The sequence below is a fragment of the Oncorhynchus mykiss genome, chromosome Y (assembly GCF_013265735.2).
Source record: "Oncorhynchus mykiss isolate Arlee chromosome Y, USDA_OmykA_1.1, whole genome shotgun sequence".
NCBI classification, from domain to species: Eukaryota; Metazoa; Chordata; class Actinopteri; order Salmoniformes; family Salmonidae; genus Oncorhynchus; species Oncorhynchus mykiss.
In genome coordinates, this window is record NC_048593.1 from 2,239,169 (window position 1) to 2,256,333 (window position 17,165).

At 44.6% G+C, this 17,165-nt stretch overlaps 1 protein-coding gene across 14 annotated transcripts in view; it reads left to right on the forward strand.

Annotated features, from left to right (window-relative positions):
- Positions 1–17,081, forward strand: part of LOC110509547 (zinc finger MIZ domain-containing protein 2) — a 34,371-nt gene extending 17,290 nt beyond the window's left edge. For 3 of the 14 annotated variants that reach the window (XM_036967683.1, XM_021590472.2, XM_036967685.1), the window contains 17 exons: positions 266–456; positions 2,547–2,718; positions 3,336–3,584; positions 3,699–3,884; positions 4,506–4,595; positions 5,042–5,228; positions 5,626–5,767; positions 5,972–6,068; positions 7,041–7,193; positions 7,403–7,508; positions 7,655–7,812; positions 7,942–8,009; positions 8,119–8,187; positions 8,438–8,676; positions 8,753–8,868; positions 14,262–14,498; positions 15,330–17,081. In XM_036967683.1, coding sequence (XP_036823578.1) covers positions 266–456; positions 2,547–2,718; positions 3,336–3,584; positions 3,699–3,884; positions 4,506–4,595; positions 5,042–5,228; positions 5,626–5,767; positions 5,972–6,068; positions 7,041–7,193; positions 7,403–7,508; positions 7,655–7,812; positions 7,942–8,009; positions 8,119–8,187; positions 8,438–8,676; positions 8,753–8,868; positions 14,262–14,498; positions 15,330–15,437 — 2,568 coding nt within the window. In that variant the 3' untranslated portion in view covers positions 15,438–17,081. Of the gene's footprint in view, positions 1–265; positions 457–2,546; positions 2,719–3,335; positions 3,585–3,698; positions 3,885–4,505; positions 4,596–5,041; positions 5,229–5,625; positions 5,768–5,971; positions 6,069–7,040; positions 7,194–7,402; positions 7,509–7,654; positions 7,813–7,941; positions 8,010–8,118; positions 8,188–8,437; positions 8,677–8,752; positions 8,869–14,261; positions 14,499–14,948; positions 15,019–15,329 lie in introns of all 14 variants that reach the window. The other 11 variants (XM_021590481.2, XM_021590484.2, XM_036967684.1 and 8 more) reach the window with 11 other exon arrangements.
- Positions 17,082–17,165: the final 84 nt, after the last annotated feature.

Sequence of the window (17,165 nt, forward strand, 5' to 3'; positions counted from 1 at the left end):
TTAATTTATCAAGGAGAGCAAATATCTTTTGCCACGTTCCAGGTTGCCTACATAGCAGCTGTGCACCAAAACTCACAAGGCCTGAATGAAGTGTATAACTATCAGAATCTGCATCAATGGTATTGCAATATATGACATGACATTCATTAATTGTTTAATATGTAAAGCAGACAGTCTGGGATGTCATGGCCTTTTTCTTCTTCTCTAACACTTTACTGTTTCCACTACCTCACTTTCTGTCCACTTTCTGTGTTTCCCCGTCTAGGTGTTTGGAGCGCCCATGGGTCCGGGCGGGAACTCTGGAGGTCACATGATGCAGAGCAGCAGTGGAGGTGGTGGGATGAGTCCCGGTATGAGCCACCAGTACCAGAGCTACGGTGATAAGGGCTACGGACAACCAGGCCTTTACGGCCGCCCCAACACCGCCTATAACCAAGCACCGCCCTATGGACAGAGGTAAACATCTTTTGACTTGTTTTTGTGGTATATGTTCACCAGGATCTTGTTTATTGGGCACCAAACAGAGTGAAATGTAGATGTACTACCTGGGAAGTGTTGACTAGGCATGAAATGGTAGAAAATGGACTGAAAGAGGGTCAGACTACTTGAACATACAGTTGAAGTCAGAAGTTTACATACATCTTAGCCAAATACATTTAAACTCGGTTTTTCACATTTCCTGACATTTAATCAGAGTAAAAATTCCCTGTCTTAGGTCAGTTAGGATCACCACTTTATTTTAAGAATGTGAAATGTCAGAATAATAGTAGTGATTTATTTCAGCTTTTATTTCTTTCATCACATTCCCAGTGGGTCAGAAGTTTACATACACTCAATTAGTGTTTGGTAGCATTGCCATTAAATAGTTTAACTTGGGTCAAACGTTACGGGTAGCCTTCCACAAGCTTCCCACAATAAGTTGGGTGAATTTTGGCCCAGTCCTCCTAACAGAGCTGGTGTAACTGAGTCAGGTTTGTAGGCCTCCTTGTTCACACACGCTTTTTCAGTTCTGCCCACAAATGTTCTATAGGATTGAGTTCAGGGCTTTGTGATGGCCACTCTACTACCTTGACTTTGTTGTCCTTAAGCCACAACTTTGGCAGTATGCTTGGGTCATTGTCCATTTGGAAGTCCCATTTGCAAGCAAGCTATAACTTCCTAACTGATGTCTTGAGATGTTGCTTCAATATATACTATATCCACACAATTGTCCTTCCTCATGATGCCATTTATTTTGTGAAGTGCACCAGTCTCTCCTGCAGCAAAGCACCCCCACAACATGATGCTGCCACCCACGTGCTTCACGGTTGGGATGGTGTTTTTCGGCTTGCAAGCCTCCCCCTTTTTCCTCCAAACATATCGATGGTCATTATGGCCAAACAGTTCTATTCTTGTTTCATCAGACCAGAGGACATTTCTCCAAAAAGTACGATCTTTGTCCCCATGTGCAGTTGCAAACTGTAGTCTGGCTTTTTTATGGCGGTTTTGGAGCAGTGGCTTCTTCATTGCTGAGCGGCCTTTCAGGTTATGTCGATCTAGGACTCGTTTTACTGTGGATATAGATACTTTTGTACCTGTTTCCTCCAGCATCTTCAAGGTCCTTTGCTGTTGTTCTGGGATTGATTTGCACTTTTCACACCAAAGTGCGTTCATCTCTAGGTGACAGAATGCGTCTCCTTCCTGAGCGGTATGACATCTGCGTGGTCCCATGGTGTTTATACTTGCAGACTGTTGTTGGTACAGATGAACGCGGTACCTTCAGGCATTTGGAGATTGCTCCCAAGGATGAACCAGATTTGTGGAGGTCTACAACTTTTTTTCTGAGGTCTTGGCTGATTTCTTTTGATTTTCCCATGATGTCAAGCAAAGAAATTGGCCTTGAAATACATCCACAGGTACACCTCCAATTGACTCAAATGATGTCAATTAGCCTATCAGAAGCTTCTAAAGCCATGACATAATTTTCTGGAATTTTCCAAGCTGTTTAAAGGCACAGTCAACCTAGTGTATGTAAACTTCTGACCCACTGGAATTGTGATACAGTGAATTATAAGTGAAATATAAACAATTGTTGAAAAAATTACTTGTGTCATGCACAAAGTAGATGTCCTAACCGACTTGCCAAAACTAGTTTGTTAACAATACATTTGTGGAGTGGTTGAAACACTTAGGTTGGAGTCATTAAAACTAGTTTATGTAAACTTCCGACTTCAACTGTATGTAAGAAACGCACATTTTTGTTTGCAAACAATTTTGCTAAAGTTGTTCATTTTCATTGCCTGAATGAAAACAACCCAGGGCTCCATTCAGTCGGTCATGCACATGGGGACAATGTCAATTGCATTTAATTCCTTACGTTCTCTCAATTTGCATCCTTTTCCAAAAGGAGAAGCATAGGTCTTTCCCTTCTGACCCTCTCATCCAATGGGTTTGGAAAAGGAGGCGACGAGACAGGACTCAAGGAATCAAGGAAATGCCATTGTTTATAGTGCTTGACCTTGGGAGTGAGTTCCAAATAATTATATCTTTCTGTCTCTGTATCTTAGTTACTCTAATAATGGTGGTGGCGGAGGAGGTATGGGCCAACGCCCTCCCTCTGACTTCACTCAGGCTGCTGCCGCCGCGGTTGCCGCTGCCGCAGCCACGGCGACCGCCACTGCTACGGCTACTGTTGCTGCCATCCAGGAGAAGCAGAACCAGGAACTGAACTATGGCCAGGTATGCGGCTAAGCCGCCTTGTGTGTGCGCATGCGTGTTATAGTTGGGACGATAAACCCAAAATTATTGACACGACCACAACATTTTGCTGATATCATTCACTAGCTCTGCCACACACACACACACACACACACACACACACACACACACACACACACACACACACACACACACACACACACACACACACTTCAGACTCCAGAGACATGGCTTTGATTAGAGAGAGAACATAAGTATTTTCTAGCAGACTGTTTACACGTCTACACTCTGTCTCTAGGAAGAAACCACACTGTAAATCCTACAAGGAGTCTTCCATCTTTTCCTCTCCCTGCCACAGTTTTGTGTATCAGGGTTGGTGTCAATTCTAATTGAAGTCACACATGATTTTCATGTAAAAATGCTAACACATTTCAAATAAATAGCTTCTCCTTTTCAGTTTGAGAATTAATTGAAAATATATGCACTTTTTTCTATATTTGAATTGGAATTTCTGTTTACTTCCTGAATTAACTGACTTCAATTCGAACACCAATTCTGCCACTGGGTGTGTGTGCTCTGCATTTTTATAGCATCTAGCCTCTCTCCCCTCTTGTTCTCCTCCTCTTCTCTCTCTTTAGATGGGTGGAGGCCCCTCCTACAGTACCCAGTTCCTGTCCCACCAGGGCCCCCAGCAGGGTGGCCCCCGCGGCCCCCCGGGCATGAGCCCCAGTGGGATGGTCCAATCCCGGCCCGGGCAGCACCCCTCCATGGGGGGCATGGTGTACCCTTCGCACCCCTCCCAGGGTCAGGGCCAGAGGATGCCCCAGCAACACCCAGGCTACCCAGGAGGCCAACAACAAGGGCTCAAACGCCCCTACCAATCAGAGGTACAAAGCTGGAAAACACATGGGTGCTTGCAAACACACTAACACACTTCACATAAATTGTTTACTAGTTGCCAAACACTCATCCCTTCCATCTGTCCTCCGTCCCTCCCCCAGGGTTTCCCAGGACAGCAGCAGTATGTTTCAGGGGGGATGTCTCCGTACCACAGTGGCCAGCCCCTCCAGTATCCCCCTGGCCCCCAGCAGCACCAGCCCCAGTCCCCCTCCTACCACCCCAGCCAGCGTATGCCCCCAATGGGGCAGTACCAGCAAGGGCCACCCAATCCTGCACAGTACTACAAGGTAAGCAGGGAGACCACACACACTAGTTAAAGGAGCAATCAGCAGTTGCTACATACTTAAAAACATTTTTGATTTAAAAAAATGCCATGTACCCATTTCCCGTTTCTTGAAGAACATGACTTCTAAATGCCCCACGGTCTTAGTTCAACTATTGTACCCCATCAAAACTCAAAATATAAACTTGATTTACTCCAATGTCTATAAACAAAGTAAATGTAAACAAACACTATATATCCTCAAAACTTGGTTAAAACTATAATTTTGATGTCATGGATGGTCAGTCCTTGCATCTATAGCGCTGTCTGTGAACTTGAGTGGTCACATTTCTCCAGCCCTCAGCTTTTAACAAAACGGGCAGGGACAAATGCTTTGTTATTGTTCCTACTGCTGATTGCAGCGTTAAGCTATGAATGTGTATTTCAAAGGATTATAGCCTTTTTAACACACTGCCGGTATGAACCCGGCTCCAAAGAGACTTCTCCCTGACATGTTTGTAGTGTAGAGACAGGATCTAGCATCAAATCTGACCAGGGCCTGTATTCACAAAGCGTCTCAGAATAGGAGTGCTGATCTAGGATCAGTTTTGCCTGTTAATGTGTGTGTGTGTGTGTGTGTTTTCAGCAGGAGCAGCAGTATAACGGGCAGCAGGGTAACATGCCAGCAGGGGCATCAGGAGGCTACAATGCCTTCACACAGGCTGCTGTCAATGCGGTAAGCCAACCTGGTGTGTGTGTGTGCCTTGGCAGTGTGGAGGAGATGGTGCCTTTTGTTTCCCTGACATTGTCCAGGCTTGTGTATGACCTTTGTAATTTTGGGGTCCTTTGCAAATGTATTGTAATTTGTGGACCCAAATTAAGTACATTTATTAATTAAGCTATGGCCACACAGGGTTTTTGTGTCCACAAATTACGGATTGATACAAATGTTGACATCCGTTGACATATAATGGACGGAGATGATTGTCCGTCAAACTATGTCTGCCCTCATGCCGAATGTAACACGTCCGAAAATGGTTAACTGGAGAACTTTTGACAGACAAAAACCGACAATTGATTAATTCATGTACGATTTCATGTGTCCGTACGTCTTTGTGGCCCTAGCCTTATATAGGATGATGTTTTTCTATGTTTCAAATTCTCTCTCCCTCCCTCTTTCAGCAGGGTAGCCGGGTGATGCCGGGGTACCCCAGTTCTCCTCTGGGTGGTAACCCCACCCCTCCCATGACTCCGGGCAGCATGCCCCCCTACCTCTCCCCCGGTGGGCCAGGACCAGACACCAAGCCCCCCTACCTCCCCCAAGGCCCTGACGTCAAGCCCAACATCAACTCCCTTCAGCCCCCCACTGGTGAGAACCACTTACTTCAACACTCCTTTATTAAAGGCTCTATTCAATCTGCATCGCTGAAGCGTTACAGGTTGCGCTGGAGAAATGTAAAGGTCATTCCCCCCCCCCCCCCCCCCCCCCGCTTGAGATGACATACCGTAAATGCAGTATCCACTAACGCGGGAACATTGCATTTCAATTTCAATGGCGCTGTAACGCTGAACTTCCGCGATACGGATTGAATAGAGCCCTAACTCATTGGATTGATGGAAATGTATATAGGGATCAGACCTGAGTCGTGTTCATTAGACAGCAAATGGAAGAAAAAAGGACTGAAACGGGAAGGGACTTGTCCTAATGTTGAGGACCCTGGGCCGAATGCGTACTTTTAAATACTCTCATCTCCCCTCCCCTCCAGGTAACCCTAGCGACGACCTGCGGCTGACCTTCCCGGTGCGCGACGGCGTGGTGCTTGAGCCGTTCCGATTGGAGCATAACCTGGCGGTCAGCAACCATGCCTTCCAGCTGCGAGACTCCGTCTACAAGACCCTCATGATGAGGTCCGAGCCCACCGACTCAGCCAATCAAAGCAGCAGTTACTGTGACGTGATCCAGTGTTTTAATACCATAGTTTGGATGTTTTCCATATTTATTCATCGACGATTCTGGTGTGTGTGTCTGTCTGTTTCTGTGTTTCTGTGTTTCTGTGTGTGTTTTCATGTGGCTGCCTGTGTGGATCTGTTGACTGCATGTGTGTCCTCTAGGCCTGACCTGGAGCTGCAGTTTAAGTGTTATCACCATGAGGACAGACAGATGAACACTAACTGGCCCGCCTCCGTACAGGTACAATCACACTTACAGGTACCCACTCACATACACACACACACAAATGTAGATGCAACATCAAACAAAACACAATATTACAGACCTTTCCCAAGATGTGGGTGTAGATTTTCTTTTTTTTTGGACATACAACCTGATCTTTGCATTTTTACACACACCCCTATCACAATGGGTTAGGCTGGGTTTACACTCCCCCAAGTGCTCTCACTGCTCTCTTGCGTAAAGTCACAAATTCTACCATGCACTGACATCTCTGTGTGGATCCCTCCATACAGGTGGTGAAGTCATGAAGCCTTTAAAACTAGTGGAGTGGAGATCCAGCCTTATATCTGGGTTAGCAATGTGATGACTATGAACGTGATTGGCTAGCCAGTTGAGTACTTCATTGGCTAGACAGTGTTGCGTTCAGGAGGGTGCAACATACTGAACGATTTAGGTAGAAAACAAATGTATTTATATGGCCCTTACATCAGCTGATATATCAAAGTGCTGTACAGAGGATCAATCCCATCAATAGAGGGCGGCAGGGTAGCCTAGTGGTTAGAGCAACCGGAAGGTTGCAAGTTCAAATCCCCGAGCTGATAAGGTAAAAATCTGTCGTTCTGCCCCTGAACAAGGCAGTTAACCCACTGTTCCTAGGCCGTCATTGAAAATAAGAATTTGTTCTTAACTGACTTGCCTAGTTAAATAAAGGTAAAATGAAATAATATCCATTCTGCATGTCTTTTCTACAAAACGTATTTCTATCTGAACATTCCACAATATTGCACCCTATGCTAAAGGTGGCCCAGGGCATGTATTCACAAAGCGTCTCGAGTAGAAGTGCTGATCTAGGATTAATTGTGCCTTTTGAATCATAACAAATAAGATTATATGGACGGGGGGGGGGGGGGGGGGGCTGATCCTAGGTCAGAACTCCTACTCTGAGCCCAGTGTGACGACTGTGACTAGCGTGTTAGCCAATCCTCCATTCACCTGTCTGTCATGTAGGTGTCTGGTCCTTGCTTACAGGTGAGTGTGAATGCCACACCGCTCACCATCGAGAGGGGCGACAACAAGACGTCCCACAAGCCCCTCTACCTCAAGCAGGTGTGTCAGCCGGGACGCAACACCATCCAAATCACTGTCACCGCCTGCTGCTGCGTAAGTAGTACCATACAGGCAAAAATGCTTTATGAAGTCCTAGTCTGGTTGCATGCTGGTTGTATAATGATGTTTTGTTAAGTCTTCATCTGGTTCTGTTTTTTTGATAGCAACCAAAATATCACCTCTTTCCCATATCTTTATCTTGTCATGAAAAGGACATATTTACTAGTTTGTAATCCAATTTCTCTCTCTCTCACCCTCTCTAGTCCCACCTGTTTGTGTTGCAGCTGGTCCACAGGCCGTCAGTACGCTCGGTTCTTCAGGGATTAATGAAGAAGAGACTACTGCCTGCAGAGCACTGTGTCACTAAGAGTGAGTGGAACACACACACACACACACGTCTGACTGGCTGGTTGGTTCTCAGAAAAATATAGACTTCTTCTCACTGCAATTCTCACCTGTTCTCTTCCCTGCTCTCTTGTCTATTCCTCTCCCTCTCTTTCTCTCCCTCTCCTCAGTTAAGAGGAACTTCAGTAGTGGGACCATCCCCGGGACCCCAGGGCTGAACGGAGAGGACGGTGTGGAACAGACGGCAATCAAAGTCTCCCTGAAATGTCCTATCACCTTCAGGCGCATCCAGCTGCCTGCACGCGGACACGACTGTAGACACATACAGGTGAGAGACTAGGCACACGCACAAATACAGGTGAAAACACGTACTCGCATACACACGTGCATATCATCACTCTTAACATATTGTGAGAGACAAACGTCTTTCTGTCTCTCTCTCTCTCTCTCTCGGCAGTGTTTTGACCTGGAGTCGTACCTGCAGTTGAACTGTGAGAGAGGGACCTGGAGATGCCCTGTGTGCAAGTATGTCTACGCAACAATTTACACATCTTTTAGCATGCCTTATCTTTCCCATAGACAAAGACCTGTTGTTTTTTTAGTCATCCGGACCATGTGTGTCTCTCCACCACAGTAAGACGGCGCTACTGGAGGGTCTAGAAGTGGACCAGTACATGCTGGGCATTCTAATATACATACAGAAGTAAGTGTCTGTCTGCAAATCCCCTACTACATGGGTATTTAAATCTGAACCTGGAGGTCCGGAGTACTGCTCGCTGGTTTTCTGTTCTACCTAATAATTAATTGAACCCACCTGGTGTCGAGGGGAAGAATGAAAATCAACTGATTTTGCCTGCCCTACTATGTTCATATTTAGTTTTTCTTTAGCTTAACCATAATTAGGTCTACAGTTTGCCTTATCTTGCTCTTCCTTGTCTAACCTCTTCCCTCAGTTCGGACTATGAGGAGATCACCATTGACCCAGTGTGTGGCTGGAGGCCGGTGCCCGTCAAACCAGATATCCACATAAAGGAGGAAGCAGACGGACCGGTGTTAAAACGCTGCCGGACGGTCAGCCCCAGTCACATGATGATGCCCAGCGTCATGGAGATGATCGCTGCCCTGGGACCAGCCTCACCCTACCAGGGTCAACCACCAGGGGGCAGGAACACACCTGACTACATCAGCCAAGGTAGGGAGGAGACAGACAGATGCACATGCGCACACACGCACACAAAAGTGTCCTTATATTTGTGTTGTTCATCTAGCAGGCACAGGATACTCCAGCCAGTCAGGCTTCTCTGACTTCCCCAACACCCCTGGAACTCCCACCCTGAGAGACTTCACCTCCCCCGGGCCCCCTAACATCTACCAACAGGACCAGGTAACACACCCACAGATAGGCACACACTAATGCACAGATGCACAGGAAAACACTCTCAGCGATAAACAGGCAGTTGAGCTGAGTGATTAGTGCTTTTTGAGGTCGGTTCGATTCTTTAAAAAAATTGCACTTTTTTAAAAAGATTTTATGTGGATTGAATGCTGTTACAACACAGAATAAAACAATTAATACAAGTCCCATGATGGTAGTGACTGCCCATTACTGCTTATTAACCATAATTTATTCACATTACTTTAATAAAATATTTCAGTTACATTTGAGCTGATTGATGCCCGACAATCACTTTGGCCTTCGTTTATGACTGCTGAATGCCAACTATCAATCACTTAGATCGTGTATTTTCAGGTAGAGATGCATCCCGAATCAACTGATCTCTATCTGCTGTATATCCAGCAATTTTCTCTCTTTTCCGTAGCAGGCGTAAAGAAACAGACGGGACAAGTAGGCGGGCAATGGATTATGGTCATTCATTATACACTGATCAAAAATATAAACGCAACATGCAACAATTTCAAAGATTTTACTGTAAATACGAATTTGTTCTTAACTGACGTGCCTAGTTAAATAAAATAAAATAAATTACACACGTGCACCTTGTGCTGGGGACAATAAATCAGTCAATTTAAATGAATGCATTAGGCCCTAATTGACTTCTTTTTTTTCTTTTTTTTTCTTTTTAAGTAGGGGCGTGGATAAGAAAACCAGTCAGTATCTGGTGTGACCACAATTTGCCTCATGCAGCATGACATCTCCTTCGCAGAGAATTGATCAGGCATTTGATTGTTGCCTGTGGAATGTTGTCCCACTCGTCTTCAATGGCTGTGCGAAGTTGCTTGATATTGGCGGGAACTGGAACATGTTGTCGTACACATTTATCCAGAGCGTACCAAACATGCTTAATGGGTGACTTTGCAGGCCATGGAAGAACTGGGACATTTTCAGCTTCAGGAATTATGTACAGATCCTTGCGACATGGGCCTATGCATTACCATGCTGAAACATGAGGTGATGGCGGTGGATGAATGGCACTACAATCTCTATCTGCTGTATATCCAGCAATTTTCTCTCTTTTCCGTAGCAGGCGTAAAGAAACAGACGGGACAAGTAGGCGGGCAATGGATTATGGTCATTCATTATACACTGATCAAAAATATAAACGCAACATGCAACAATTTCAAAGATTTTACTGTAAATACGAATTTGTTCTTAACTGACGTGCCTAGTTAAATAAAATAAAATAAATTACACACGTTACACACAATGGTCCTCAGGATCTCGTCACGGTATCTCTCGGCATTCAAATTGCCATCGATAAAATGCAATTGTGTTCGTTGTCCGTAGCTTATGCCTGCCCATACCCGAATCCCACCGCCACCATGGGGCACTCTGTTCACAACGTTGAAACCCGGATTCATCCATGAGCACACTTCTCTAGCGTGCCAGTGGCCATCAATGGTGAGTATTTGCCCACTGAAGTCAGTTAGGACGCTGAACTGCAGGTCAAGACCCTGGTGAGGACTAAGAGCATGCAGATGAGCTTCCCTGAGATGGTTTCTGACAGATGGTGCAGAGATTCTTCGGTTGTGCAAACCCACAGTTTCATCAGCTTTCCCAGTGGCTGGTCTCAGACGATCCCGCAGGTGAAGAAGCTGGATGTGGAGGTCCTGGCCTGGCCTGGCGTGGTTACACGTGGTCTGAGGTTGTGAGTCCGGTTGGACGCACTGTCAAATTCTCTAAAATGATGTTGCTTATGGTAGAGAAATGAGAAACTCTGGTGGACCTTGCCAATTTGAGCACTCCCTTAACTTGAGACATCTGTGGCATTGTGTTGTGACAAAGCGTAATATTTTTGTGGCCTTTTACTGTCCCCAGCACAAGGTGCACCTGTGTATTTTGTTATTTAACTTTTTATTTAACTAGCTAAGTCAGTTAAGAACAAATTCTTATTTACAATGACGGCCTACCAAAATGCAAAAGGCCTCCTGCGGGGACTGGGGCTGGGATTTAAAATATAAATGTATAAAAAAAATTGGACAAAACACACATCACGACAAGAGACAATGCTACATAAAGAGAGACCTAAGACGACAACATGTCATGTTTGCTGCCATGCTAACACAGCATGGTAGCAACAACATGGTAGCAGCACAAAACAGGGTACAAACTTTACTGGGCACAGACATCAGCACAAAGGGCAAGAAGGCAGAACAGTTGAAACTGGAGCAGCAGCATGGCCAGGTGGAATGGGGACAGCAAGGAGTCATCATGTCAGGTAGTCCTGAGGCATGGTCCTAGGGCTCAGGTCCTCCGAGAGAAAGATAATTAGAGAGAGCATACTTAAATTCAAACAGGACACCGGATAAGACAGGAGAAGTACTCCAGATATAACAAACTGGCCCTAGCCCCCCGACACAAACTACTGCAGCATAAATACTGGAGGCTGAGACAGGAGGGGTCAGGAGACACTGTGGCCCCATCCGATGATACCCCCCGGACAGGGCCAAACAGGAAGGATATAACCCCACCCACTTTGCCGAAGCACAGCCCCCACACCACTAGAGGGATATCTTCAACCACCAACGTACCATCCTGAGACAAGGCCGAGTATAGCCCACAAAGATCTCCGCCACGGCACAACCCAAGGGGGCGCCAACCCAGACAGGAAGATCACATCAGTGACTCAACCCACTCAAGTGACGCACCCCTCCTAGGGACGGCATTGAAGGGCACCAGTAAGCCAGTGACTCAACCCCTGTAATAGGGTTAGAGGCAGAGAATTTGTGCCTTGTGACCGTAGCGTACGTGTAGATATGTACGGCAGGACCAAATCAGAGAGATGGGTAGGAGCAAGCCCATGTAATACTTTGTAGGTTATCAATAAAACCTTGAAATCAGCCCTTGCCTTAACAGGAAGCCATTGTAGGGAGGCTAGCACTGGAGTAATATGATAATGTTTTGGTTCTCGTAAGGATTCTAGCAGCCGCATTTAGCACTAACTGAAGATTATTTCGTGCTTTATCCGGGTAGCTGAAAAGTAGAGCATTGCAGTAGTCTAACCTAGAAGTAACAAAAGCATGGATACATTTTTCTGCATTTTTGGACAAAGTTTCTGATTTTTGCAATTTTACGTAGATGGGAAAAAAGCTGCCCTTGAAACAGTCTTGATATGTTCGTCAAAAGAGAGATCAGGGTCCAGAGTAACACCGAGGTCCTTCACAGTTTTATTTGAGACGACTGTACAACCATTAAGATGAATTGTCAGATTCAACAGAAGATCTCTTTGTTTCTTGGGACCTAGAACAAGCATCTCTGTTTTGTCCGAGTTTAAAAGTAGAAAGTTTGCAGCCATCCACTTCCTTATGTCTGAAACACAGGCTTCTAGTGAGGGCAATTTTGGTGGATGTCAGGTGGATGGATTATTAGAAGTAGAAATGCTCACTAACAAGGATGTGCACAGAATCAGAGAAATTCGCACTTATGGAACATTTCTGGTGTCTTTTTTTTTTAAATGCAGCTCATGAAACATGGAACCAAGACTTTACATTATTATTTTTGTTCAGTGTAGTTAATTACCACCCTTTCTGTGCTAAACTATGTAGAATACAACTCCCTATTACATTGCAAAGTTGGGGCTTGATCTGATTTATGACTAGAGAAACTGCAGTTTTAGCTCACATAAAAAAATCTATATGGAATTCAAATAATTGAACAGATTAGTTGTTCAAAAAACAAGAAATAACTGAAATGTGGTTGATCAGCTCACCACAAACACATACAGTGACTCGGTTCAGGGGTCAATTCCATTTCTAGTCAGTCAGAGAAAGGGAGGGAATTAGCACACATACAGGGCCAAAGTACTCACCTGACGTTCTTACATCGGGCTTCTCTTGTCTCTATAAAGAGACCTATCACAGAGTAGGTCACTTAAAAAATTAAAAATAAAAGTGTAATGGTGAACATGTGCAAATGGACTCTGGAGTACTCGGAAAGCATTGGCTACATTTTCATCCTCGATCAAGCACTTGAAATCTTTTTATTTATTTTCCATCGTGATCTGCCCAGGTAATGGAATTAGTTACATTTCAAATGCAAATAAAGTTATCAAATAAAATTATCTGTACTGAAATAAGTAAAACATACACATTTGTTCCTGTGTTGGGACTGTGAACCAAACCACAATATTTTGGGTAACTCAGCTTCATTTTACGGTACTATTTTGATTCTTTACCTGGTATTTTAAATCATGTGCATAATAAACCCTAGTGATACATTCACTTAACCGAAGCATATAGATATACAGACGCATGAAATAATATATTTGCATGGTTACTGGCACACAACCCAAAACCTAAATTGAATTGTTCCCCAGATGCACACTTGTTAGGGCTTAAGAATCCTCTATACTTCATATTTGCATAGTACACTTTTTTAAATATGAACATATTGGGCATCTTGAAGTGCCTAACAGTCAATGAGTAAAAGTGGCACTTCACATAGGGTAGACACACGCTAGTATAGTAATGGAGTTACTCCTAGGAATGTGTCCCATATCAGATTACTGTCTCGTGCTTCCAATTACTCACATTGTTTATGTCCCAAATGGCACCCTATTCCCAAAAGTACACTACTTTTAACCAGAGGTCTATGGCCCTGGTCAAAAGTAGTGCACTATATAGGGAAAAGGGTGCCATTTGGGATCCAGCCATTACTGTGTCAAGGACAGTCAGAGTAGACAGAGACATGTTGTCTTACTTTGGTTCCAGTGGCACAGTTGGTTAAAGCAACACCAGTTGGGTGGATTTCTGAGTAGGGCGAAGATTGTGTGTCTGTGTTCACCATAAGTGACTTTGAATAAAAGCATCAGCTGATTGACCATGTTATTACATTCATTTTTCCTGAAGCCACTTACTGTGTTGTTTTTATATAAAGTGATGTATTCATCTATGTTAGTTATGTAAGAGTGACTGTCATGCCCTTGCTCATATGCACAGTAAAGAGCCTTTTGACTGGGCTTGGAGGAGACAGCATTTACACTCATACCCACACACCCTCTTACACACACAGGCGCTCAGTTGTACAAGAAAGCTTTTTAGAGGAACACAAAATGTCCACCATTCCCTCTCTTCACTTATCTCTCTCACACACACACACACACACACACACACACACACACTGGAGTCGAACAGGATTGCACTTTGTTGCACCATTTTGAACGCGTTCACAACTGTTCAGCAATGGTGAACTTAACCTCCATGTAACGTCATACAATGTGAAACTCGATATCGTCTCTTTTTCTTCCCTTTATTTTCCCCCTTCCTATCACTCTCTTGGTCGCTCTCCTGTCTCTCTCTGCCTCTTTCTCTCACCATCAGATGTCCCATTCTGGCCGTATGGACCCTTCCCATAATGCCCTGCAGCAACAACAACAGCAGCACCAGCAGGGTGTCCACGGTAACCAGAGTCTCGGAAGCAGCGTTGGTGGACAGATGCAGCAGCGGAACTCCAATACCCAGAATGCCCGGCTACAGGCGGAGGGCTCGTTCGGCCAGGGGGGTCCAGGAGGAACGGGGGTAGCGGGAGGAGGAGAGGGAGCGGATCACGCCTTGGATGTAAGTCACCACCTCAGCCCTGTCTAGACACACCCATATGGAAATGCGGTCCGATACTGATATGTTCTTGACCATGGTAGCTAATACAGATATGGCACAACCACGTTTTTCCCTTGTGATATTCGGGCAACAGTCACTTTTTTGCAAATTTACACAAACAGTTTGAAGATTCAACACCAATGACAAAGTGGTGATAATTCATGCAGGTGTGAGTTAAGAGTGTACATATGATGCATGCGATGCCATTATGATTTTTAGCCGTGGGCTCTGTTCCAATATCCACTCTAGCAATATCACTTAGACTGAAGTCCTATATTGGGCATGCTGCGCATGCATCCGAAGTGATATTACTAGTGTGGATATTGGACTGTGGCCCTGTGCCCATGTGGGTGGTCTTATACTAACCCCCACCCTCCCTCTTTTACTGGGGACGGGGCGAACCGGGTGCAGGGGAGGAACTTCCACAGATCAATCTACTACAACAACCGTAAGACAACCATAAGACAACCGTTAGACAACTGTAAGGCTACCACACAGAGCCAGCTAGCTGCTCGTTCAGCGATAATGTGGATTGAGTGATATTGGGCATGTGGAACTGAAGCTATCTGAAGCTACCTTCACACTTGGAAAGAGCTTGTTTTTTGCCACATCCATGTGCCACAAACAAACCTTCCTCTCTTGTTTTCCCTCTCTACCCCTTTCTCTCTGCTTTTCTAAAATGAATTAATTTCAATTCTAGAGGCTTTATTGGCATGAAAAGCGAAGGAACATGTCAAAGCAAACAATGACAACAATAACACTTTCTCTCCCTCTTCTCTTTCCCCTTTCCAGCTTCTCCCTGAGCTGACCAATCCAGATGAGCTGTTGTCCTACCTAGGTCCTCCAGATCTACCTAGCAACAACAACGATGACCTGCTCTCTCTGTTCGAGAACAACTGAAGACTCCCTTCTCGTTAAGGGACAGCTTCATCCTTCTAGAGGGGGAAGAGCAGAGGAGAGGGGGGCAAAAAGAAGAGAGCGGGTACAGACCGAGGGATCCATGTTTGTATACTCTCTGTGGACCAGACCAACAGGCTTTCCAAGGGAAGGTGTAGGTAGTGAGAGAGACATGACTGTTTCTGTCTGGGAACTCTGTCAAGACTATAGTGTTTTTAGACTTAATGTAAAGCGTCCCATTGCACTCTGGATCCATCAAGTACGTTTTTAAAAATTCTGAGAATGACTGTCTGACACATGGGACTGCCTGCACAGGCCAGCCGCTAGAATTGTAATTCAATGTTCTCAAAAAATCACAAGCCGAAGGATTTCACTTTTTAAAGGATATTTTTAGAAACGAGGAAAAGAAAGTGTAATGTTGACTTTCCATTGTGTATTTATGATTGTGGATCTCTGTTGACATGACTTGTCATAAAGAAAGTAAGAGGTGGTGTTCATCCTAAAGGGGAGTTATGAATGCTGAAATCAGGATATGCAGCCACACCTGGGCAGTACATACAGTACTCGGCTTAGTGTATCTATACTTACTTACACTGATCTAGACTTGTAGAGCAAGAGATACAGAGAGAGAGGTGTTATTTTTGTACTGGGTAGGGCAAAAAGAGAAGGTAAGGGGGGGTGGGAGGAGAAGAGGGTTAGTCGGATGAGTCCGAAGCCACCCATTTACACCCTGTCTCTGGTAATCCTCCCTTCTCTCTTGCTCTCCCTCCTTCAAGATAACAACTATACTGCTGAGACATTTAAACATGCACAATTGTACACACACACTTTCAAGAAGGGATCCCCAGTAAAGTCCTGTGCGTTGATGGAGAGGGGGAGAAGTTGTTTCCCTTATGTCAGGGAGTGAATGTGTATTCTCTCTCTTCCTCCTCTCCAGCCCATCTCTTTCCAGCCCCGTAACACACATTTGAAACAATACCACGGTTTAAACTACCTTTCTGCTTCCTCTCTCTTGGTCTTTATCTACCTGTCCCCACTCCTTTCCGAGGTTGTCATTGGTTTGTAAAGTGTTTGTATGATAGGCCTTACTGTTCATGGCACCAGAAGTTGGATGTGCAATGTTTTTTTTAATCTGTACGATATAAATTGTTTTATAATCATGACCATATTGTTATTAGAGTAATTCCAGAGGTGGTGAAGCTGTGCACATCTGTCCTATATTTGTTTAAACTAGTAGAGGTCATGAGTTTAGAAATATGTCAAATTCATGATGTCAGTCGACTTACCTGGCCTGCATTCACAAAATGTCTCAAGGTCCTGATCTAGGATCAGTTTTCCTTTTCAGAGCATAATTAATACAATTATATGGGGGGGGGGGGCTTGGTCCTAGATCAGCCCTCCTATTCTGAGATGCTTTGTGAATACAGGCCCTGGTTACTATATGAGACTGTACAAGGGATTTCAGAGACAACACCAGCATCTGCTAGGTAACAATTTTTCATGTTTTATTGTCTAGATGATGCTTGAGGCCCATGTCAGTGAATACAATTAATACACTGTTAAATTGTACTATTAACTGCACACCAGTTTTTCTAAAAATGTGAAATATTACCATTATGTTTTATAAGTAAAAAATGTCACTTCTGATCATGTTTCCCTAGTTCTTTACTGTATTTGGTCCCCCTAGCTAGCAGGTGCAGGCTACAGGAAAGAACACCCTTACTTATCCCA